Genomic DNA, 25524 nt, shown 5'->3' with positions numbered 1-25524 from the left:
AAGCAATGACTCTCTGCTTTACCTGAGAATGTCATCTCTCCTTCATTTCGGATAGATAGTTTTGATAGAGAATTATTTACAGTTTTTCTTTCAGTGCTTTGTCAACCCAATGCCTTTGGATTCCATTGTTTCTGATAAGAAACCAGCTGTTAATCTAAGAATCGTTGTTATTTGAGGAGCTGATTCTCTTGCCACTTTCAAAATTCTCTTTGTCTTTGACAGTTTGATTATGATAGGCTGTGGTATAGAGTTTACCCCACTTGGAGTTTATTGAACTTCTTAAGCGTGTTATGTTTTTCATCAAATTTACAAAGTTTTATCAGGGCATTATTTCTTCAAATATTCTTTCCTCCCCTCCTCTCTCCTCCTTCTCCAACTCCTATTATGCATATGTTGGTATACTTGATGGCATCTCATAGGTCTCAAAGACTGTTCATTTTTCTTCTTTCAGTTCTTCAAACTAGGTATTTCAACTGACCTTTCTTTGAGTTCATTGACTCTTCCTTTGGCCTACTCAAATCTACTGAAACCGTCTAGTGAACTCTTCATTTCCTACTGTTACTTTTCAGCTCCATCATTTATGTTTAGCTCCTTTTGATAACTTCTCTATTGATATTTGATGGAGCATCATTCTCCTGGTTGTTTAATTTTCAGTAAGTTCAAGGTCATAATGCTTCCTAGGGACAGTTTCTGTTCATTTCTTCTCTGAAAGGGTCTTACTTTCTTTGCATGCTTCATAAAACTTTTTATGGAAAACTGGATGTTGAATATTACAATGTCGCAAATCTAGAAATCAGATGTTTCCCCTCCTTAGGATTTACTGTTAATATATACTTTTTCGTTAATGACTTTTCTGAACCAATACTATGAAGTATTTTTTGTCGTGTGTGATCACTGACATCTCTGTTCTATTAGCTTAGTGGTCAACCAGTGATTGAACAGACATTTCCTTAAAAGCCTAGAACCCAAAAATTCTCCCAGTCTTTGAAGATGGGCTCTGTGTGTTGGGACATCCCTTTAATACTAACCAGGCAGCTTACAACTCTGCCTTAGCCCTCACTTCCAGACTACACAGAGCCCCAAAGTCAGCCAGAACAAACTTACAACCTTCTTAAGGTCCTAAGCCTGAGCTTGTGCACAGCCTGAACATGTATGTGCACAGCCATGACTGTAAATAGTCTTTGAGATTTCCAAAAATTTCCAAGTCCAAGTCCTCAAAGCCCTTCTTCCTCAAAGTATCTTATTCCCAGCCTTTCCTCTCAAGCTTTTTAGTCAGTCTATTTTTGCTCCAATTGTTGTCAGTGCCTCAGGCAGCAGTAACAAAGTATATATTTTTGACAAACACTCCCAAGGTTGTCACTTCAGTGAGATAAAGGAAAGTCTTTTCAATTAATCTTAAGGGAACCACCAGACAAATCAAAAAAATTACAGTCAACCCTTGAGCAACACAGGTTTGAACTGTGAGTCCACTTGTACATAGATTTTTTATAGTACAAATTGTAAATGTACTTTCCTTATGACTTTCTTAATATTTTCTTTTCTCTTATTTTTTCCCTAACTTATATATACAGTATTATGTAACACATATAACATACAAAATACATGTTACTCAACTTTTATGAGTAAGGCTTCCAGTCAACAGTAGGCTATTAGCAGTTATATTTTTGGGGAGTCAAAAGTTATACATGGATTTTCAACTGCACAGGAGGTACATGCCCCAACCCCCATGATGTTCAAGGGTCAACTGTAATTATAATGTGTTGTGAATGAGGTCTATTTGGCTCTCTCTGGTACCAGTACCAAGAACAACGGCTATTATTTTCAAGGCTACCACTGAGCTGAGGAACATGGGATGGGTACAGGGTAAGTTAAAATGCCACAAAGCTTGCTGTTCTTACCTAGATGCAGTGATTTTCTTGATTAATGCTCCCCTGGTTACTACAAACTTTTGGTTACTTTCCAGAGTCCTGAAAAAGATTCTGACAGTTTTTGACAATTTTGGTTGCTGTTGCTGCTTTTATGGAGAGATGGACTCTTGAAGTTTTTTTGAAGTTTTAACTGTTTTAAACCTAGAATTATGCTAAGTTGAGAAGATGTACTGCTATTTGTCTGCATAACAGGTTCCAAAGACCTCAATCAAGGAAACCTTATACTGCCTTAGTTTTAACTACTCAGGGACGATCTGCCCAAGCAGAAAGCCTTATCATCTCTAACCTCCTTATTTTTTTTTTTCAACGTTTATTTATTTTTGGGACAGAGAGAGACAGAGCATGAACAGGGGAGGGGCAGAGAGAGAGGGAGACACAGAATCGGAAACAGGCTCCAGGCTCTGAGCCATCAGCCCAGAGCCTGATGCGGGGCTCGAACTCACAGACCGCGAGATCGTGACCTGGCTGAAGTCGGACGCTTAACTGACTGCGCCACCCAGGCGCCCCTCTAACCTCCTCTTTTATTGCATGCAAGCTACTGGCAAACTACTAAGTAAAACTGGCTTGAGATCCATTGTAAGAGATGGGGACTAAGGAAATATTCTGACTTCATTTAAAGCTCTCTGGGACTAAAACAACTTAAGAGAGAAAAAAACAAAACCAAAAGTCTTTGGCAATCTTTATATTTTCAAAGAGATCCACTGTGCAATGAACTCATTCTTTTATTTACTCTTATTCTCAAAATGGGCTTGACACAGTGGTTGATAACCGTTAAGTACATAGGTTCTTGTTTGTAAACCATAAAATACTGGGAAGAAACACTGAAACATAATATACAAACTTAGTGTTTAATTTTGGATCTGAATTCATGACAGCAAGAGTGAAAAGAAAAACATGGCCAATTATACTGAGTCTTTGTGTCAAACAGTTACACAAAAACAGAGAAGGTAAAACATCCAGCCTGGTCTTGAAGAAAAAAATTAGATAAATTCCTCAACATTCTAATAGTAAAAGCAGCAGAAAATCTTTCAAAGGTGTTTCTCAAAGTGTCCCTCTTCACCGCAAGTCAAGAGCCTAACACAAAGCACAACTCAGAAGAAGAAATTCTATGAGAAACTAGACTTTTACTGTTAGTATACAAGAAGCAGTAATCATCACTTACTATCTGTGTCTAATGGAGTCTTTAAATATATATATTTTAAAAGTCATCTTACGGGGCGCCTGGGTGGCGCAGTCGGTTAAGCGTCCGACTTCAGCCAGGTCACGATCTCACGGTCCGTGAGTTCGAGCCCCGCGTCAGGCTCTGGGCTGATGGCTCGAGCCTGGAGCCTGTTTCTGATTCTGTGTCTCCCTCTCTCTGCCCCTCCCCCGTTCATGCTCTGTCTCTCTCTGTCCCATAAATAAACAAAAACGTTGAAAAAAAATTTAAATAAATAAATAAATAAATAAATAAAATAAATAAAAGTCATCTTACAAAAATTTCACAGGAAAATAGTGAAAAACAACTTTATTCAAATTTTTAATAAGTATTGAAATATAACAAGTCCAAATATTCATCCCCCACTAACCAGTTTTTTAAGTTTATATATAACCAAAATGAGCCACATTCTCTGAATTGTTCACTATCATGAGTAAATGTGAGACATATCCATCTTATAAATCTAATAACTCCTGATTTTAAACACATCTTCTAATAGGTTCTAACTTATCATTATTTCTTCTAACAATTGCATTGTCAAAATGCAATGCTTTAAATCTTAAAATTCTGAACTATTTAATGGCTCATAATTTGTTGAAGAAAGGATGGGCATCTTCTTTGATCCACAATTTGCAAAACACTGTCATTTTTAGATTTATAAAATTATTTAGAATAATCAATCCAATTAATTTGTTTCATTTCTACACCTACTGCCTTCTAATTACCTGTATACACACCCACTTTCAGCAATGTCCACTTTTGAAGTGTCTCAATTTTAAAAGAATAACAGGAAAGAATACCAGCATTTTACTACATCTTCAAGATTTTGTCACCAAATACTGTATTTACTCCTCCTTGTTAAATAACTAAATGGGTAGGAGTACCATATTTTCTTTTGTCCTTAGAAATAAACTGTTCAATCATCAGTTTTTTAGTATGAGAAAATTCACCTAAGACAATATCATCCAAAGAATCAGTCTGAGACTTTCCTTTTATGATCAACTTCACCATCATAATTAGAGTTTAGAATGTGGCTATTTGCCTCTTTATATTCATTTTCTGATTCATACAATAATTATGAAACTTGTTCCTGTCAATTTTCTTCTCTTTGCAATTATAAACAAAATATAACAAAATATGAATTCCTAATTCTGTTCAATATAAGCAAAGAGCAGACCATAAAGATGGTGTCTCCAGTCTCCTTTTACACTTCTTGAAAGATAAAATAATCTTTTAGATGATGCAATATGAAAACTGTAGGATAACACAATGGCAACTAAGGTACACAGGCCAAATTTGGGCCACAACCTATTTTCATATGACCTGTGAGCTAAGAATAGTTTTTACCCTTTTAAAGGGTTGTTTAAAGAAGAATATGCTACAAGGGTGCCTGGGTGGCTCAGTCGGTTAAGTATCGAACTCTTGATATCAGTTCAGAGTGTGATCTTGTAGTCATGAGACAGAGCCCCACACTGAGCATGGAGCCTGCTTGGGATTCTCTCTCCCCCTCTCTCTGCCCCACCCCTGCTCACCCACGCACACATTCTCTCAAAATAAATAAATAAACATTTTTAAAAACTAATATGCTACAAAGACCATATGTGGCCCACAAAGCTTAAAATATATACTATCTTATTCTTTACAAAAATGTTTGCTAAAATCTGCACTAATTCCATCATCCATTTTCTTCTTCTTTTTTTTTTTTTTTGCATAGTTGAGAGTAATTGACAAGTAATGAATAATTCCTTGGATGAAAGAGCAAACTGTGTCATGATGGAGGAAAAATAAGGTTACTAATAACACCAAATTCATTTTAAATTTGTAAAATGGTCCAGTAGATCCATATGGTAATTGCAAGATACAATGACTTTTAAAAATATATAAGCAAATGTACTATTCTTTAGAAGACCTCTACAAAAGAATAAAACTCATGAAATATCAGTCTAAGAGTTCTAAATACCCTAAAAAGGAAACTAAAAAAGTAAAAGTGAGTCCATTGGTGAAGATATGAAAGCTGTGCATGGCGACAAAGAGATGACTAAAGAAAGCACTTATGCTAAAAATAACCAATTCACTGTAAAGTGGCATTTGAATATGACATATGCAAAAAAACTACATAAAATGGCATAATTATGCCTGCATAAAAGCCTTGTTGATATTGGATGTAAATATTTAGAAATCAGTAATCTATTTCTAAAACCTCTATGCTTCATTTCCATCGATAGCCTCACAAGCCTGAAATTACATTTTTCACTCATGCATAATTCAAAAGCAATGTGACTATCAAAGGTTTATCAACAATAAATATTTTAACCAGATAAACATGATAATGTATCTGACATTATAATACATCTAGAATTTGCATGTCTGAAATGTAGTTAAACAAGCAATATTTACCAAGTTCATCACTTGGTAAATATTCCAGTATTTAATAAAGTCCATCATTGTGCTGTATACATTCTAAAGCACATACAGTAAAAGATACAAATGGAGCTTACAATCTAATGGGAGCAGTAACAGATACTTAATCTTTCTGAATAGGCTTCATTTTCTGGGCGATTTTTAAGATATTTCCCAGATCTTTCTATAAAAAGAAAGATTTTATAAAAAGGTAATAACCATTTCTTGAGTACCAACTATATGACAGGTACTATATGCATTTTGCATTTGTTATCTCTAATGCTCACAAAAACACTTGCACTGTAGCTATTATGACATCCACTTTACCTGAAATCCCCTCTGAAGTTAAATAACTTGGTCAAGATTACACAGCTAGTAATTGGGTTCAAAACAGGTCTATCAAACTCTAAAGTTGATACTCATTCTAGTTCATTATCCCACCTGCTTATACCAATCCATGACATGAACTCTTCACTGATTTTTACTCATTTCTTACTTCACAATAAGCCATTCAAGAAAGCAAGTCAAGAAATGTTAGGAAGTAAAAGGTTCCCTCCCATTTTGGCTCACAAGCTCTATTTCATATCAATAGACTAACAGTACCATCTTGAACTCGTGTTGTCCTTTTTAATCCCCTTGACAAGCTCAACCCAATTTTAAAACAAAAACTAGAATAAGTTTAAAAGTTTCTTTCCGGCAACTGAGCTAAATGAAATTAGAGGAGACCACATAGGTCATGTGCAGAGAAAGCCAAAGTGAGGACATTAAAATATGGCAAGCCCAAAAAGAACAGAATTATAAAGAAGAAATTCAAATGATGATTTATAATAAACTTTAAAAACATTTCTTAAAAATTCCTCTTGGGTACTAAGCCTTTCTTCACAGTTATTTTTAATGTCATGGTCATGAAAAAGAAAGGCTGAGCAACTGTTCCAGTTTGAAGACTGAAGACAATTAAATGCAATGTATGATCCTAACTGGATCCTAGATGAAGGCAATAATGCCTGTTACTAAAGGCATTATTAAGAAAATTGGTAAAACTTTAATGTATACTGTATGTTACACAAGAGTATTGTATTAATCTTAAATTTTCTGAATTTGATAGTTATACTATGATTACATAAGAGAATACTTTTGTATTCTGATGTATTTAGGAATAAAGGGGCATAATATCTACAACTTATTCTCAAAAGTTTCAAGAAAAAAGAAAATACACACACACGTATATAGATCTCCAGATCTATATGATAAAATGTAGCAAAACTGATAAATGTTGGGAGAAGAATGTAAGAAATTCTTTGTACTATTCTTGTCATTTTTCTCTAATTTTAAAATTATTTCAAAATAAACTTGTTTTAAATCCCTAATGCAAAAAAGAATTTTTAAGTATTTGTTTTAAATCCCTAATGCAAAAAAGAATTTTTAAGTATCGGAACAGATACTTTTGGAATTTCATTTCAAACTAATACAATAAGGCCAGGGTAGAAAGACAGAAAGGTAGGTAGGTAGGTAAAATCCCACTACAAGGTGCCCAATTTACCCTGAAGGTCTAAAATATTAAAATATCACCTTTTCTCATAATAAGACATTCTACAAAGCTCTACTCCATTATTTAATTCAGATAAACAAATGATCCCTCTTCTTTACACCACAGGTGATTTAAACAACTATTTCTTATTCTTCTATTAATTACAATCACATGTTAAAGTGCTACAAACAAAAAAAAATATTTGTAAAGTTCCACGTATATTTTTTATTACATCTGACCTAATGTCCTACTCCCCCACCTGCTCTTCCAATCTTGGCCTCTTCTGTTTCCCATCCTCCACATAATTCTCCACTGCAGATGTCACTGGAATTCTCCCTGACTGAGGCATTGAACCATTTCCTCATTGTCTCGTGAAACACTTTACAAATAGTTAACCTACAGAGAAAAGGAAGGTTTTAAGTTGAACTCTGTGTGTATGAAAGAGTATGTGGATGTGGTTTAAACAAACTCTTCAAATAGTATATGAACTCTACAAAGATTTACCTTTGACAGATATATGCATATTAAGTATGCATAAATGTACATAATATATATTCAGTTCTATATTTTCAGTAAGAGAAACTGCTTCCACCTTCCAAATTTAGAATCAAAATTTTAAACATTTATTTAAAAGATATTGTACTCATGCTCCTTACAGATGATGAACCAAACCTTCTTAAAGTGAACACTACATAGCACCTCATTATTCACAGTTGTTACAGGTTTTAACAGATGTTTAAGTTATTATAAATGGGACACTTGCACTTAGTTGACCTACTATATGAATGCTGAGTTTTCTTAATCATCTTACAGTTTAATGATACTAGACAATACTTAAAGAATTCAGGTAAGATAATTGAAAAAAAAAAACTCAAAAAGCACTGTGAGATCAGACAATATTAATACGAAACTAGAAAGAAATAAGTATATGTGGAAAATGGATTTCAAATTACAGATACTTTCTATGTTAATGAAAGGACACACACATCAAAAAGAAAAAGAAAAAGAAAAACCACCTATCTCCCAAAAGAATTCAAAAAAATTAAAGATGCAGCCCACTGAAAAATTCCCAGTACAACCTGGACTTGATCATGAAATGCTTCTTCGGCCAAAGCAAAGGTGAGTAAATAATCCTTTTGTCTCTGGTATTCAACTCTGAAAGCTATGAAAATTCTGAACTCTGAGGAATGAGGAAAATGTGCAGAGTATTTACAACAGACCTTTAGGCTTCAATTATCCAGATCTGACTCTCTCTCACATGCTATTTAAAACCTGCAATACTGGGGTGCCCACATGGCTCAGTCAGTTGCGCATCTGACTCTTGATTTTGACACGGGTCATGATCCCAGGGTCATGGGATCAAGCCCCACATCGGGCTCCACGCTCAGTGTGAATTCTCTCTCCCTTTCTCTCTGTCTCTCTTACTCTGACCCTCTCCCCCATTTGCATGCTCTCTCTCTCTCAAAAAAGTAAGACAAAATTAAATTAAAATAAAATAAAACAGAGCTGCAATGTTGAATTGTGTTATGAAGAAGATAAAAATAGGAGATAAATATCTTTAATTTAAAATAAGTCACAAAATGTGATTTTTGCCACATGGTTTTTATCATTATATTCAGAATTTCACTGAGTAGGCTGACATAGAAAGTAATACTAGAGATGAGGCCTTATAAAATGACAAGATCCAGTTTTGTAGTTGTCAAATACAGAATGTTTATTGTTAATATTAATTTATAGTACACTGTGAAAAGTTAACAGTGCATATTATAATCCCTAGAGGAAACACTAAAAATCTAATACACCTTTGCAAAAAAAACAAAAAACAAAAAACAAAAAACAATAAAAGAAATATGGATTTAAAATAATCCAAAAGGTGGCCATAAAAACCCCGAAGAACAAGGTAAAAATTTAAACCTAGCATATCTATAATGTTAAATATTAACTATGCATTTCATTTAAAAGGCAGAGATTGATGGGGCGCCTGGGTGGCGCAGTCGGTTAAGCGTCCGACTTCAGCCAGGTCACGATCTCGCGGTCCGTGAGTTCGAGCCCCGCGTCGGGCTCTGTGCTGACAGCTCAGAGCCTGGAGCCTGTTTCCGATTCTGTGTCTCCCTCTCTCTCTGCCCCTCCCCCGTTCATGCTCTGTCTCTCTCTGTCCCAAAAATAAATAAACGTTGAAAAAAAAATTTAAAAAAGAAAAAAAGAAAAGGCAGAGATTGAAAGAACAAGTTTTCAAAAAGCAGCACTTAACTAAATACTGTTCACAAGAAAGAGGAGCCTGGGTGGCTCAGTTGGTTGAATATCCAACTCTTGATTTCAGCTCAGTTCGTGATCCCAGGGTCAGGGGATCCAGACCCAAGTCAGGCTCCGCACTGAGAATGGAGCCTGCTTAAGATTCTCTCTCCCTCTGCCCCACGCCTCCCTTCAATAAAAGAAAAAAAAAAAAAAAGTAAAAATGCAGAAAAAATATAGCACGTGAACACTAACCATAAGAAAGCCAACAAAGCTATATAAATTTTAGACAAAGCTGACTTCAGACAGGAGCATTACCAGAGATAAAGGGCATTTCATATAAATGAAAGGGACAATTCATCAATCTTATACATTCATAAAACAGAAAGAGAGAACAACTGTTATGCATTTTATTTTTCTTGCCTCACTGCTCTCTTTACTACCTGCATCCAACATGGTACTCAAAGGCCGGGGCAATGCACTAAGGCAATAAAAAGAAATAAAAAGCATCCAATTTGGAAAGAAAGATGTAAAAAGACTTTTTCAAAGACATTACAATCATCTACATAAAACATCGTAGGTAGGTACTAGAATAAGGGTGTTTAACAAGATGGTCAATATATGCTACTCTTTCCTTCATTCTTTAGGGTACAAAGTCAATATACAAAAATCAGTTGTGTGATAACGAAATGCTATTCAGTGAGGAGCAACAGAAACTCTCATTCCTTGCTGGTGGGAATGCAAACACACACAGCCACTTTGGAAGACAGTTTGACAGATTCTTTTTTTTTTTTCAACATTTATTTATTTTTGGGACAGAGAGAGACAGAGCATGAACAGGGGAGGGGCAGAGAGAGAGGGAGACACAGAATCGGAAACAGGCTCCAGGCTCTGAGCCATCAGCCCAGAGCCTGACGCGGGGCTCGAACTCACGGACCGCGAGATCGTGACCTGGCTGAAGTCGGATGCTTAACCGACTGCGCCACCCAGGCGCCCCAGTTTGACAGATTCTTATAAAACTAGACATACTCTTACCCTAAGTCCCAGCAATCATGCTTCTTGGTATTTACCCAAAGGAGACGGAAATTTCTATGCAGACAAAAACCTACACATGGATGTTTAGAGCAGCTTTATTCATAATTGATTAGGTAAATGGATAAACTGTGGTACATCCAGACAATGGAATATTTTTCAACACTAAAAAGAAATGAGCTATCGAGTGAAAAAAATCAATCTGAAAAGGCTACATACTGTATGATGTCAAATACATGACATTCTGGAAAAGGCAAAATCAGAGAGACAATAAAAAGTCAGTGGTTGCCCAGGACTCAGGGTTAGGGGAAATGTGAGATGGGCGAGATGAATAATAGGTAGATTTTTAGGACACTGAAAATACTGTGTAATATTTTAACTACAGATATACATCATTAAACATTTATCCATATACAAAGAATGTACAACAAGAGTGAACCCTAAGATAAACTGGACTTTGAGTGGTTATGATGTATCAGTGGAGGTTTATCCTTGGTCAAAACAAAACAAAACAATCATTCTGGTGAATGATGCTGATAATGGGGAAGGCTATGTCTGTGTGGGGACAAGGATGTATGGGAAATCTGTGTACCTTCTCTCAATTTTGTTGTAAACCTAAAACTGCTCTAAAAAGAATAAAGTCTTAAAAAAAAATCAGTTGTACTTCATACATAGCAATAAAACAACTGAAATGTAAAGGATGTTCAGACTTAAGAAAAAAAAAAAGCCAAAATGTCTAATAAGAAATAGGTAAATCAAACCATAATTTATCAACAAAATGTAATACTATACTATCATTTAAAACAGGTAGAAAATAAAGAACCATATCCTCTACATCAATGTTTCTGAAAGCCTTTTAACTCATGTCATCATCTTATCCCTTTATTTCTTCTTTTTTTTTTTAATTTTTTTAAGGAGGCTTCACACCAGGCCAGAACCCCAGTTGGAGTTTAACTTACAACCCTGAGATCAAGACCAGAGCTGAGATCAAGAGTTGACACTGAACCAGCTGAGCCACCCAGGCTCCCCTCATCCCTTTAAATAAATATTAAAAAACTCATCTTTGATGAGATCTGAGATTGATGAGAATCAATCTTTCTAAATCTCAAGATTCTCATCAGGAAAATTAAGGAGTGGATTAAATTATTTTTAGGCCTGCCAGTCTAATACCCCATGGCTTACTCTGTTATTATACTTGGCAAGGATATGCTCTATTAGTTTTTTTTATGTAGTACCAAGTACACTGTACCTTTATTACGACTTTCTAAAAACTGCCATGAAAATCATGATCCATTATCCACATTCAGTACCCTTTCTCCGGGCTTCCTACACCATTTGTTTTAAAGGCCTTTTTAATCCAGGAATTCAGTTCCAACTTCTAGGAGTTTCTTCTACAGAAATACAGTGCTAGAAAATATGTACAAAGATATGTGTAAGAATATTTATTGTAGCATTGGTAGTAAAACAATTTAAAACAATGGAAACAACCCAAATTTCCATCAATGGAAATTGTTTAATTAAATTAGGGTATTTATTGCCATATAACATTCAACAGTTTCGAAGAGGTAGATCTATACATAATACCCCAAAATTAACAGACTCTCTTCTTTGAGCAAAATATTGTAACTTCTCTGAAATCCAGCCTCTTAAAAACCAGACACTAATAATACCTCCTTCTAGGGACTCCTGTTAAAGATTAAATAACTAATACACGTGAAAGCCTAGCTCAATGCACTATACAAACAGATATTCAATATATGTTACCTTTCCTTCATCCTTCAATCATTATAAAATCTTCCTAACTGGTTTCTCTTGCTCTAATCACAACAGATTTTCCAAGCCATTTCAGACAATAACTTTCCTAAAACATCATTTAAAAAACTATCAATCTCAGGGCACCTGGGTGCCTCAGTCAGTTAAGCATCCGACTCTTGATTTCGGCTCAGGTCATGATCTCAGGGTTGTGAGATAGAGGCCTATTGGGCTCCACGCTGAGTGTGGAGCATGCTTAAAATTCTCCCTCTCTCTGCCCCTCTCCCCACTTGTGTGCATCCAGGGGGCCTGGATGGCTCAGTCGGTTAAGTGTCAAACTTCGGCTCAGGTCATGATCTCATGGTTCATGGGTTCAACCCCCACTAATAGCACAGAACCTGCTTCAGATCCTCCGTCTCCCTCCCTTTTTGCCTCTCCACTGCTCATGTTCTCGCTCGCTCTCTCTTTCAAAAATAAACATTTAAAAAAGTAAACAGTAAAAGTAAAACTCAATAAAATACAAAATATCACTTTCTTGCTAAAAACACTTGCCTAACCAGAAAAAAATTGAAACCCCATATAGCTACACCATCACACAACAGCTCCATTTTACCTTTAAAACCTTACCCCAATGACACTTCTCAGATAGGAGCCTATTATGACATGCTTCAAAGTCTGCCACCTAACTGACATTTGAATGTGCAGTGCATATTACTACCTTTATGACTTTGATCATTTCCAAATGCAATTCTCATCCTCCTACTGCCACCCTATCCAAACCTATTCATACTTCAAATACATACTCAGTCTCATCTTCCACAAAGCCATTTTAAATTATCTCAGCTTACTAATTTGTTTCCTCTGAAAACTGTCTTGGAGTGATTTTAATATTCACACACACACATACACACACACACACACACACACACACACACACACACACACACTCAGATCCTAACTGAAAACAGTCATCACTTGATGCATACATGCTAAGAATGAAGATTTTCAGTAATTAGTTGAGCAATACAACAAAGTCTAAATTACGTAAGCAGAAACTTTTTTATTTAAACAAGTATATAAACAACTATAATTATTATAATTAATAATAAATTAATAATTTAGTATTAAATACTTAAAGTAATTCCTGGTATATTTCCCAAGCTTTCACAATGTAAATAGACAACTTGAAAATAATGGTATAGAATTAATGACTAATAGATTCCTTATGCTGTACTTTTCATCTCCATGACCTATTGTATAACTGGAAGTTTGTACCTCTTAATCCCCTTTATCCATTTTGTCCATTCCTCCACCCACCCCCCGTCTTGTAACCACCAGTTTGTTCTCTATGTTTAAGAATCTGTTGGGGCACCTGGGTGGCTCAGTCGGTTAAGCACCTGACTTCAGCTCAAGTCATGATCTCACAGTTCATGAGTTCAAGCCCCATGTTGGGCTCTGTGCTGATAGCTCAGAGCCTGGAGCTGCATCAGATTCTGTGTCTCCCTCTCTCTCTGCCCCTCCCCCACTCATGCTCTGTCTGTCTGTCTCTCTCTCTCAAAAATTAATAAACATTTAAAAATTTTAAGAAAAAAAGAATCTGTTGTGTGTGTTCAGTTGTGTGTTTTTTTAAGATTCCACATATAAGTGAAATCATATGGTATTTGTCTTTCTCAGCCTTATTTCTCTAAGCATAACATCTTCTAGGTCCATCCATATTATTGCAAATGGCAAGATCTCATTCTTTTTTATAGCTGAGTATTATTCTGCTGTGTGTGTACACATACACATCTTTATACATTTACCTACTGATGGACACATGGGTTACTGGCATATGAAGCTTCCAGATGAAAAGTATAGCATAGGGAATATAGTCAGTAATGTAGCAACATTTTATGGTTAACAGATGGTAACTGTACTTATCTTGGTGAGCACTGAGTATTGTGTAGTACTCCCAAATCAATATTTATACACCTAAAATTAGTACAATATTCAATAAAAAAAAAAAAAAAGAATACAAGACAGTCCCTGAAAAAGGAAGTTAGAGGCACAGTGTGAAATGGGAATCAAAAAAAGCAGCAGCTCTCTCAAGCCTGGACATCTACATAGCTTGAAGGGGAAAGGAGTAAATATTGAATCAACCCCTAACATGAGTGAACAGCCTAGATAAGTCAGTGTCTACTTCATTTGATGTTCTGCTTTGGTTTGATTTATAGTGTTTGGTTTCTGCTAACCAGGGGCCTTCTGTTTACAACCTGAAATATTTTGTTCAGTCAGAGTTGCTAATGGGGATAAGGGGCATGATTAAAGACACAGAAGGAGGTGCCAAAAAAGAGCAACAGAAGAAAAAACACTAGGAAATGCTTTTGAGTTTACATCACACATTATACAGCCAATAGTCACTGGAACCTCAAAGCAATATATGAAGATAGGAAAAGAAAATCATGGTATAGCCAAAGACCCATAGTACCTATAGATACTTTTAATATAAGTTCCATAAAACAAGTTTTAATTTTGTTAATATTCCTTTGTATGTGCCAATTTAAGTTGGTATACACTTCTACTAAAGAGAAGAATCTCTTTATAGAGGGAAGAATCTCTTTATATAGAACTCTCAGTATTTCAAAATTTTTACTAATTTTTTGGTTAAATATCTCTTTCACATTATAAAGACCAAGGACAGCATCTAAAGACAAAATTACAAGAGACTCATGTAAAGAAACTTCCCATATTCTCCAATTCTCTAACCACCAAATCATATCTTCTAAGTTTGTGCTTTTTTTTTTTTTTTTTTTTTTTTTTTTAGGATTTCTATATCCCACGTAGGTGGGGATGAAGGGAGGAAGGGAAGATTATTTTTGTTTCTTTTTTTTTTAATTTTTTTTTTTTTTAACGTTTATTTATTTTTGAGACAGAGAGAGACAGAGCATGAACGGGGGAGGGTCAGAGAGAGGGAGACACAGAATCGGAAACAGGCTCCAGGCTCTGAGCCATCAGCCCAGAGCCTGACGCAGGGCTCGAACTCACAGACCGCGAGATCGTGACCTGGCTGAAGTCGGACGCTTAACCGACTGCGCCACCCAGGCGCCCCGAAAGACCTCTTTTAAAGACACATACAAATATATTTATGGACTACATGTTACGATTCTGGAATCTGCTTCCAAATAATACAAGGGAGAAGTGAGTGGGAATATAAAAGAAATAACAATGTCCATGAATTGGTCATTTTTGAAATTGAGTGATGAGTACAGAGAGGTTCAGTGTTCCATCTGGTCTACTTTTGTATACACTTTAATATTCTACCATGAAAAGTAAGAAAAGATATCTTGTTGAATTCATTTTGTAACTATTTTATATACATTGATATAAAAATCCTAAATAAACAAAATTGACAGAGGCCAAATTTCCTCTTTCATACTGTCCTTGTCCTTTTTGGTATTAAGATTGTACCAGCTTAAAAATATAAGCTGGGTGGGTGCCTGGGTGGCTCAGTTAAGCATCCAACTCTTGATTTCAGCTCAGGTCATGACCTCACAGTTTGTGGGATCGAGCCCCGGGTGGGGCTATGTGCTGACAGCGTAGTCTGTTTAGGATTCTTCCTCCCTCTCTCTCTGCCCCTCCCTCACAATCTCTCTCTCCAGCTTGCTTTCTCTCAAAATAAATAAACATTAATAAAATATGTATACAACCTGGGTGACCATCTCTTTCTATTCTCTGAAAGCTTATATAAGATGAACAATTTGTTTCATAATGGTTTAACTGAACTTTGTAAAACCATCTGGGCCCTGACAGCTACATGCAAAAGGGAAGATTTCAAAACCTAACAATGTTTTATCCTTTGATTTGTAATTACGTTGCATTATAGGCTACATACCTATTATCTGCCATTTACTGCATCTTGCTTCATGACTTGGTATGTAGTCAAATGTCATAAATGTTCTCTGTACTTAAAAATGTACATGATCTGGGGTGCCTGGGTGGCTCAGTCAGTTAAGTGTCCAACTTTGGCTCAGGTCACGATCTCATGGTTCCTGAGGTCCTGAGGTCGAGCTATGGGCTGACAGTTCAGACCTGGAGCCTGCCTCAGATTCTGTGTCTCCCTCTCTCTCTGTACCCTACTTCACTTGCATTCTGTCTCTGTCTCTCTCCAAAATTAATAAACACTTAAAAATTTTTTTTTTAAGTGTATAATCTAATTATTAGGTACAGGGTTCTATAAATGTCATTTGCTCAAGCTTGTTAAGCTTTTATTCAAATCCTCCATTTTACTAATATTTTATTTACTTGATGTATTAATTATCAAGAGAGGTTAAATAAAATAATACCATTTATCATTCTAAATGTCAATTTCTTAGGGGCACCTGGTTGGCTCAGTCAGAAGAGCATGAAACTCTTTTTTCTTTTTTTTCTTTCTTTTTTTTTTTTTAACGTTTATTCATTTTTTGAGAGACAGAGATACAGCACAAGTGGGGCAGGAGCAGAAAGAGAGGGAGACACAGAATCTGAAGCAGGCTCCAGGCTCCGAACTGACAGCACAGAGCCCAACGTGGGGCTCGACTCACAGACCGCAAGATCATGACCTGAGCTGAAGTCAGCCAATCAACCAACTGAGCCACCCAGGTGCCCCAAGAGCATGCAACTCTTGATCTCTGGGTTGTGAGCTGGGCCCCACATTGGGTGTAGAGATTACTAAAAATAATCGTAAACTTAAAAAATAAGTAAATAAATAAATGTCAATTTTAAAATATATATTGAAGTTACATATACAAATACATGACTTATCTTTTCCTAAAAATATTTTAGTTTTCCTAATGAATTCTCTCATTCTTAATGAATCTTCTTCTAAACCCTGATAATGCTTTTGTCTTAGTCTAATTTTTCTTAAAATTAATATAATTGTGACTTTTTTTTTTTTTTTTTTGGTTCCTTGTGTTAAGGTGTTTTAGATCCATTCCTCATAAGCAGCAACATAATTACTTGTTTGCAGCTTTTTAAAAAAAAATCCCATCCTGGAAGCAAAAATAATATAAAAACAGGGAAGGGGACAAAACATAAGAGACTCTTAAATATGGAGAACAAACAGAGGGTTACTAGAGGTGTTGTAGGAGGGGGGATGGGCTAAATAGGTAAGGGGCATCAATGAATCTACTCCTGAAATCATTGTTGAATTATATGCTAACTTGGATGTAAATTTAAAAAATAAATTAAAAAAAAAAAATTCCGGGGCGCCTGGGTGGCGCAGTCGGTGAAGCGTCCGGCTTCAGCCAGGTCACGATCTCGCGGTCCGTGAGTTCGAGCCCCACGTCAGGCTCCGGGCTGATGGCTCGGAGCCTGGAGCCTGTTTCCGATTCTGTGTCTCCCTCTCTCTCTGCCCCTCCCCCGTTCATGCTCTGTCTCTCTCTGTCCCAAAAATAAATAAAAAAAACGTTGGAAAAAAAAAAAAAAATCCGTCCTGGAGCCTCCATGTTTTCTCTGGCAAGTGTATTCTGTTTACATTTCTTTTTTTTTTTTTAATTTTTTTAATGTTTTATTTACTTTTGAGAGGGGGAGAGAGACAGAGTGTGAGTGGGGAAGGGCAGAGAGAGAGGGAGACACAGAATCTGAAGCAGGCTCCAGGCTGTGAGCTGTCAGCACAGAACCCAATGCGGGGCCGAACCCACGAACTGTGAGATCATGACCTCAGCAGAAGTCTGACACTTAACCGACAAGCCACCCACGCGCCCCTGTTTACATTTGTTTTGATAATTGACATAATTGAAATTATTTTCATCCATCTTATTTTGTTTTTAATATAGTACGCTTTTACTTTTTAACTTTTCCTTAAATTTTAACAGGATTATCTGAAAGTAGAATCAATACTATTATCCCTTCTAAACAGTAAGAACTCAGAAAGCTTTAACTCAGATCACTACCCTTCCCGTCTTATGCATTATTTTCTAGTACGGTATTTAATTCTTGTGCATTTATTTATTGTGTTGTTTTATACAATCACATTGCCAGATTAGTCTACATGTTTACCAATCTTTAACTTTGCCTCTTGCATGCTCTTCTACATTGTGGGTTCAATTTTCTCCTATAAAGTACAAGTACTTCAATAGTTCTTTCAGTAATAGTCTATGAGTAGTAAACTCCCCACTTCCAACTCAATATATTTATTTCTTCATTACTTCAAAGTTTTGAGAGTTAGTTTATGTTTCCTTGGCACTTCGAAGATATTAATCTATTAGTTTTGGCCTCTATTCACTCATGATAAGTCTGCTAAACTAACTGCCATCCAGTTACAAATAACTTATCTTTTCTCTCTGGTTCCTTTATTACTTTCTCTTTCCAGTAAAGGCCCAGAAATTTCATGAGGATGTACTGAATTGTCCATTCATATTCCTTCTACTTACAGATTGTTCATTTATTTTTAGGCACAGTCACATAAAAGAGAAAAAGTGATTTGAGAATGACTATTTTCTTAATTCTCCCTAAGACTATTCAGAACTAAATCCATGCTAAATGTATGAGACATTAGTGTTCTCAAACTGTAGCATACAAAACACCTGGGGAACTTATTTAACTATAAACTACTGGACTTCACCCACAGTTTCTGACACAGTAGGTCTGGAGTCCTGCCATGAATCTGCATTTCTAACAAGCTCCCAGGTGATGCTAATGCTAATGCTGATTCTGCTGGTCAGGTAATCATGCTTTAAGAACCACTGTCTTAGGATTTAGCATAATTATCTCATGGAACCCCAGTTGAGAAGGACTGTAGGGATTTTGTCCTGCTTCTTAAATCTAGAGATAAGTATTTATCATTAATTCTAAACAGAATTTAGCTTTAAATATTGTTACCTTCTGTTTCTTTCTCTTTCTCCCACTGCTTCTTGTAGAATTCCAACTACATAAAATAACAGCACTTAACTGTCCATTATCTGTCCAGACCTGCTCCAGTTCATTCTTTACACAGCCCCCAGGCTAAAAACAAAACCTGATCATATCACCTCTCCTACCCAAAATTGTTTACCGGCTCCTCTATACCTATAGGAGCAGGTCTTTTTTTTTTCCCCCCCATTTTACTTTAGAGAGAGATAAGAGCAAGCAGGGTGGAGGGGAAGAAGGGAGGAAGAAAGAGAGAGAAAGAGAGAGAATATCTTAAGCAGGCTCCACTCTCAGTATGGAGCCCAACATGGGGCTCAATCCCACGACCCTGGGATCATGACCTAAGCCAAAATCAAGAGTCAGACGCTGACTGAGACACCCAGGCGTCCCTGGAGCAGTTCTTTATGGGGAGGGAAAATGGATAGGCTTCAGAGTACATGTAAACTTTTGAGTATTTACATTATGTCACACATATTTTTTTAATACTACCAAATAGGCCTGTGTTCTAAGTCCATTTAAAATTGCTAATCTATTAAATTCAAATGAGTCAGTATGATACATAAAGCTTTTCTTAATCCATGCCTGCCTATCCTACCCTTGTACCATTTTGTGCACACCACGCTTTCAAAATTTCTCCATTATACACATATTATCTCCACCTAGAAGAGAATGTCCAATAGGCCTCCCACAGGCCTAACAAACTTCTTCTCCTCCCAAGAGTCCCAATATCACCTCCTCCTGGAAACCTTCCCCAATCCACTTGAGAGTTAACTGCTCCCCTGTATATTCTCTCTCAGCACGTTGTAAAAACATCCACTATTACACTGCACCCTTCTAATTACTGGTCTACAAAACTATCTTCCTTTATAAGAATATGAGTCATCTCCACCAAGAACTTAATCATTATCTTTAAATCTTAATAGTATATACCCAAATGTTTGTTAAATATATAAATATATTGCCTAAATATAATTTTTCCTTGGACTCAATAGACAGAAGAATGTACTAAGAATTTTCATGTCTGTTTTCATCTAGATTTTCAAGGGAACCGGAGATTCAGTGGCAGTAAATAGCACCTAATCTAGTTTTGTTCTCACATTTCTCCAAAATACTTCAAAGCATCAAAGCAAGGATTATGCCCCTGTAAGTTCTGACACCTGCAATGTCAGTACAACCAAGAGAAAAACACTGGAGGGTAATCAAATCTAAAAGTTCAAAAATCTTCATTTAAAAAAGAGAACTCTCATTTTATTTCATAAACACGTCTGCTTGCTTTGTCTATTTAAAACACAGATGCATATCACAAATTCTGAGATGCCTTGTCATTATTTATTAAAACACCCAATAAAATCCCTTTACAAAAGTATATACCATACAAAGGTAACAACAGCGAGTTGTTCTCTCCTGGGACAGAGGATGGAAATGTGAAGAGCCAAGAAAGATGTCCTTTGCTTTTTACTTTCCAAATGTTCTGGGTATCATCTGAATTTTTAAAAATAATATACCACTTTAGCAACCAGAAAAACATAATGAAAAAAAAAAGAGCCATATCCTATGTCATGCTATTAAGAAAACAGCTTAATTATGAAATTATTTTAATATTCTTCTTACCAGATTTAAGACCTGAAATTTTGAAGATGGCACTTGGTTTCCCATTTGTGACAAATCCTAGGAGTTGCCATACAGGCATCCCATTTGAATCAGGGTAGGAAAAGTAGACAGATCCTCCCATTCCCTCAGGAAACGGGATTGTTCCCAGCATAAAAACCACAACATGGTTGATACTTTCATAATCAGGCAAGTCAAAAACAAATTTATCCTCTGCCACTTGCTGTGCAGCTGTTTGCACCTAGAAAATAAGAAACTCATCTTAGTTCAATAGTTTGAGGAGTTTCTAGAACACTTACAGTATTGCTTGTTACCAAGTATAAGCAATTATAGACATTATACCCAGTATAACCTCAGGTTAATCTGATAGTCTATACGGAATTTCCAAATATACCAAAGTGTTAAATTTAAAAAGAAAATCCAAATATATACATATTCAGCCTTAAAATGATCATGTAATGAGTGTAACCTTTAAAAAACATAACTAAATTCTTTCTGAAGTGCCCTGAAAGGAATTTACTTACACAAGTAAATTACTATAGCTTCAGTATGTTACAGAAATGAAAGGCTGTTCAAAATACCACACCACCAAAGCCTTATCCTCTAGTATAAAGGTAAAGAACTTCAGGAAATTAAAATGGGTAAGCAATCCAGAAGGAATTAGTTAATCCTCATTATTTGCAGATTCCATATTTGCGAATTTGTCTACTCACTAAAATTTATTTCCAAGCACAAAATCAATATTCATCACCCTATGGTGGTCATTCATGGACATGTTAATGGGCAGAGCAGCAAAAATTCTGAGTTGCCTAATGCACATGTTCCCAGCTGAAGTGGAAAAAAGTTAGCTGTGCCTTCTTGTTTCAGCTCTCATACTGTAAACGAGTGTCCTTTTCACAATCAATTTACTGCCATGTTTGTATTTTCTGCTTTTTGTTGGTGATTCTGATATTTAAAATGGCCACACTGAAATGCTGGCTGGTATTCCTAAGTCCAAAAAGGTTGTTATGTGCCTTATTTAGAAAATATGTTACATAAGTTTCATTCAGAAATGAGTTATGGTGTTACTGGCTGTTAAGTTCAATGTTAATGAATCAACAACACATATTAAATAACATGCCTTTAAACAGAAACATACAAAAAACAAAGTTATGTAATGATAAGTTGATAAAAACTGTAATCAGAGGCTCAAAGAAACCTAACCCTGTATTTCCCCTAGGGGAAACAATTCATTATTTACCAAATCAATGTTCACAATGACTTCACAGAACCTAATTATTGTGAACAACGAAAATCAACTGTACATAAAATGCAAAAATTCTACCTCGAATGTGCTAAGTGGGAACCTGTAAAAGTTTCCTCTTGACTCATTTCATAATCTAACTTTCTGTTCTAGAATTGAATGTCAGTTTCTAGAATGAGATCTTATCTTATTTTGAAGTTTGAGAAATCTACTTACACAGAGAAAATTCTTTTATCGACTTCAAAAAAATTATTGGTAATTGCCATATCACATCCATTAGCAAAAAGTAGTAATTCTAGGGCACTCAGGTCGATAGGCGTCAAGAGTTAACATGATACAACGTTTTTTCGTTTTCTTTTTAATTGCTATGGCCATTGACTCTATTGACCAAAACACCAAATCTGAATCACTACCAGTATTTTAAGACTCTTAATGGTCAATTCTTATTACCCAGAATGTAACTTCTTTTCCTTCGCTAGTATTTGCTGTTACAAAAATGCTTATTTTTTCTTTTAATTTTTTAAGATGTTAACTTATTTGGGGGGGGGGGGGGCTGGAGGGGCAGAGAGAGAGAGAGGAGACACAGAACCTGCAGCAGGCTCTAGGCTCTGAGCTGTCAGCACAAAGCCTGAGAGGGCTCGAACCCACAAACCACCAGATCATGACCTGAGCCAAAGTCTGACACTTAACCGACTGAGCCACTCAGGTGCCACTACTTTCTTTCTTTTATAATATCCTAGCTACTCCTACAAAGAAACTTTAAAAATTTTTAGTTACATGTTATCAATAATCTAATATGAATTGTCCTAAATTTACTCCCAAGAGATGAAGGATGAATGTTCTTTTGTTGTTGTTGTTGTTTTGGTTTTATTTTGTTTTTGTTTTTGTTTTTTTAAGCATGAATGTTCTTAAAATCAAGTTCCGATTTCCTCTTCTGAAGTTTTCCAACCCTATTAAAAACTGTCCAGTTTAAACACAGAGAACAAAACAAAGGAAAAACATAAATATAAAGACAAACTGCCTGTATTAGTATTAAATTCAATTTCACCAGTTTTTGGCATGCACATAATCTTAAAAAAACATATGAAATTATGGTATTTACAAAGCATGAAATAGCCATCAGGCAAAACAAGTATTTGTTAAATGTCAACTCTAACAAGCACCATTCTGTAAATCTGTATTATGACACACTAATCCTTGACCTTAGGGGAAAGAGAACTCTTTTAGTTAAGAAAAAATTTTCAAGGAATGAAACTGAGTTCATAATTTTAGGTTAAGTGGGTGTTTCTGGTTAGAGAATAATGAAGTTAAGTTTTGGATGTCTCTAGGTCTATTTGCCCTTCATTGTGATTAACATGTTCTTTGATTAACTAAGAATCAAACACCTCCCAAAAAGCTTATCTTTAAGAAACCCCCTACTGGAGGAGCACCTGGGTGGCTCAGTCAGTTAAGCCTCCGACTTCAGCTCAGGTCATGATCAAGTTTATGAGTTCGAGCCCCATATCTGGCTCTGTGCTGACAGCTCAGAGGCTGGAGCCTGTTTCAGATTCTGTCTCCCTGTCTCTGCCCATCCCCCACTGTTTCTCTCTCTCAAAAAAAATAATAATAATAACAATAATAAACGTTAAGAAAGAAAGAAAGAAACCTCTACTGTATTTCCATTACAGAGGTTAGGTGTTAGGTAAGTAGACACAGGTATTGCTATAATTAAATGTCCTCCCCAATCAGTTGACAACGTGAGAGATACATGGATCTATGTGCTTTTCTTTAAAACACACACACACACACACACACACACACACACACACACACACGGGCACCTCCGTGGCTTAGTTGCTAAAGCATGTGACTCTTCATCTCGGGGTCATGAGGTGAAACCCACGTTGGACAGAGAGGTTACTTAAAAATAAATAAAAACAAAACACATACACACATTTTAAATACCATTCATTAAAGACACTCATTCATACAAGTCCCACACTCACCCCAGGCTGGTCCTTTCATTTTCCCTGCCAACAGCAGGGAGCAATCCAAAGTTATCTCACCAATATTACCAATTACCACCATCACCAAAAGTGGCCTCCCAGTCATTCAAGAGACTGACAATAAACTTTCTGTGGCTAGTCATCTCCAATTTATCTTTGTGGTTTCTTAATGTACAGAACAAATTATCAAAAGTTGGTAAAAATTTTAATTCAACAAAGGGGCTGCAAAATTTAACTAAGCAGGGAGAAAAAAAGAAAGAAAAAGAACTCTGGGTGAAAGGAGTCGAGTCTGAAGTGGATTTCTGGGTGGCTTCTAAGGAAAGCAAGGTTCATTCTCTTGATTATTCTCAGATTATTCCTGAACAATTCTAGGTGCTGATCTCATTTAACGCTAATCATCTGGCAAGGGAGGTTATTATCTCTTTGGACCAGTAAGGATTTTCGTAGCTCATACCCTTCTGGGGTACCTCAGCTATGACTCACACTTAAGTTTTAGGTGTTTCTATCAGCCAACTTCCAATTACCGTAAGCTTATTTTTACTGGGGTCCTTCCAAAAGGCCCGAAAAGGTATATACACTGCCCCGGTACCTTAATCTTTTAGAAACAGTATGTTACAGACTAGATTCAAACGCCAGGTTTTTCTCCAACTTATTTTATGAGCTCAGGCGTGTATTTAAACTGCCTACTGAGGGGCGCTTGGGCGGTTCAGTCGATTAGGCATCCGACTTCAGCTCAGGTCATGATCTCTCGCTCCGTGAGTTCGAGCCCCGCGTCGGGGTCTGTGCTGACAGCTCAGAGCCTGGAATCTGTTTCAGATTCTGTGTCTCCCTCTCTCTCTGACCATCCCCCATTCATGCTCTGTCTCTCTCTGTTAAACGTTTAAAAAAAATTTTTTTTTTAAATAAACTGCCGATTGAGCTTAAGTTCCTCAACTGCAAAACAGAAATTATAACTATCTCACGAGTTACGAGGGTTAAATGTGAAGTGCCAAATTAGCGCTACCTAGAAGGCTGAAATTATGAGAAAGGGACAAAAAGCGTGCATTGCCAAGCATATAGATAATCCACACTCGATAAATGGTAGCTAACGTGGCTACTATTTAAATGACTGAACAGAGCTGAGGGCAAAGAACGAACACCCCAACACCCACTCTCCACCCTAGTATGTAGCTGGAAAGAACACTTAGGGGGTTTCCCCGCATCTCTTGCACCGGAGCACCCTCCCCTTCCCGGGGCTTCGCCCTCGGGTGTCCTGCCCCCTTCCTGTTACCACCCGGCCCCATCCTCACCAGCCTCCCTGCCACCAAGCAGCCAAACATGGCGGCGACTCCGCTCAGCCGGCAGGGACCCGAAGCCGGCAACTAGAAGTCCTGGGGCTCCTGCCCTAGTCGAGCCCAAGAACGTTCCAGAACATGCGGGACGACGCCTGCCCCTCCACTACATAGCGACTAGGCCAGTGGCAGGAACGCCTTCTGCCCCTCTCGGCCTCTGACCCCACTTCCTAGCCAGCAAGCCCCTCGGGCGACGAGTACTTCCGGGGCTTACAACCAGCCTCCCCAACTAAGGGAGAAAATCATGCCAGAGCCTGTTCAAGACTACAAATCCCAGAGGGCCCTGCGTCGGTTTCCGGTTTCCGGGAGGAGCGTCACTAGGGCAAGTTTTTCAGGATTGTCCAGATCCCAAATTCCCGAACTGCGGGCGGGTAGTTGTTTCTCACTGTTGTGTGACATTTAGAGATTACACTGCGCTTTACA

General features: G+C 36.8%; 1 protein-coding gene and 1 long non-coding RNA gene across 2 annotated transcripts in view; both read right to left on the bottom strand.

The window, feature by feature from the left end:
- HIKESHI (heat shock protein nuclear import factor hikeshi) overlaps nt 1-25278 on the bottom strand; it is a 37292-nt gene extending 12014 nt beyond the window's left edge. Inside the window, exons 1-2 of the mRNA XM_025928472.2 lie at nt 25060-25278; nt 20546-20783 (exon numbers count right to left, since the gene is read on the bottom strand). Of these exons, the coding sequence (XP_025784257.1) occupies nt 20546-20783; nt 25060-25089 (268 nt within the window). The 5' untranslated portion in view covers nt 25090-25278. The remainder of the gene's footprint in view (nt 1-20545; nt 20784-25059) is intronic.
- On the bottom strand, nt 363-7425 carry LOC147576791 (uncharacterized). The gene is made up of 2 exons (XR_015241142.1): nt 7314-7425; nt 363-1979 (listed from the first exon to the last, which is right to left on the bottom strand). It is a non-coding gene; the product is annotated as an uncharacterized LOC147576791 (long non-coding RNA).
- Nucleotides 25279-25524: the final 246 nt, after the last annotated feature.

This window comes from Puma concolor, chromosome D1 (assembly GCF_028749965.1).
Source record: "Puma concolor isolate L17-30 chromosome D1, mPumCon1.1.hap2, whole genome shotgun sequence".
NCBI lineage: Eukaryota > Metazoa > Chordata > Mammalia > Carnivora > Felidae > Puma > Puma concolor.
The sequence above is the reverse complement of the archived record's forward strand: the minus strand, read 5'-3'. Positions and strand labels throughout refer to the sequence as shown.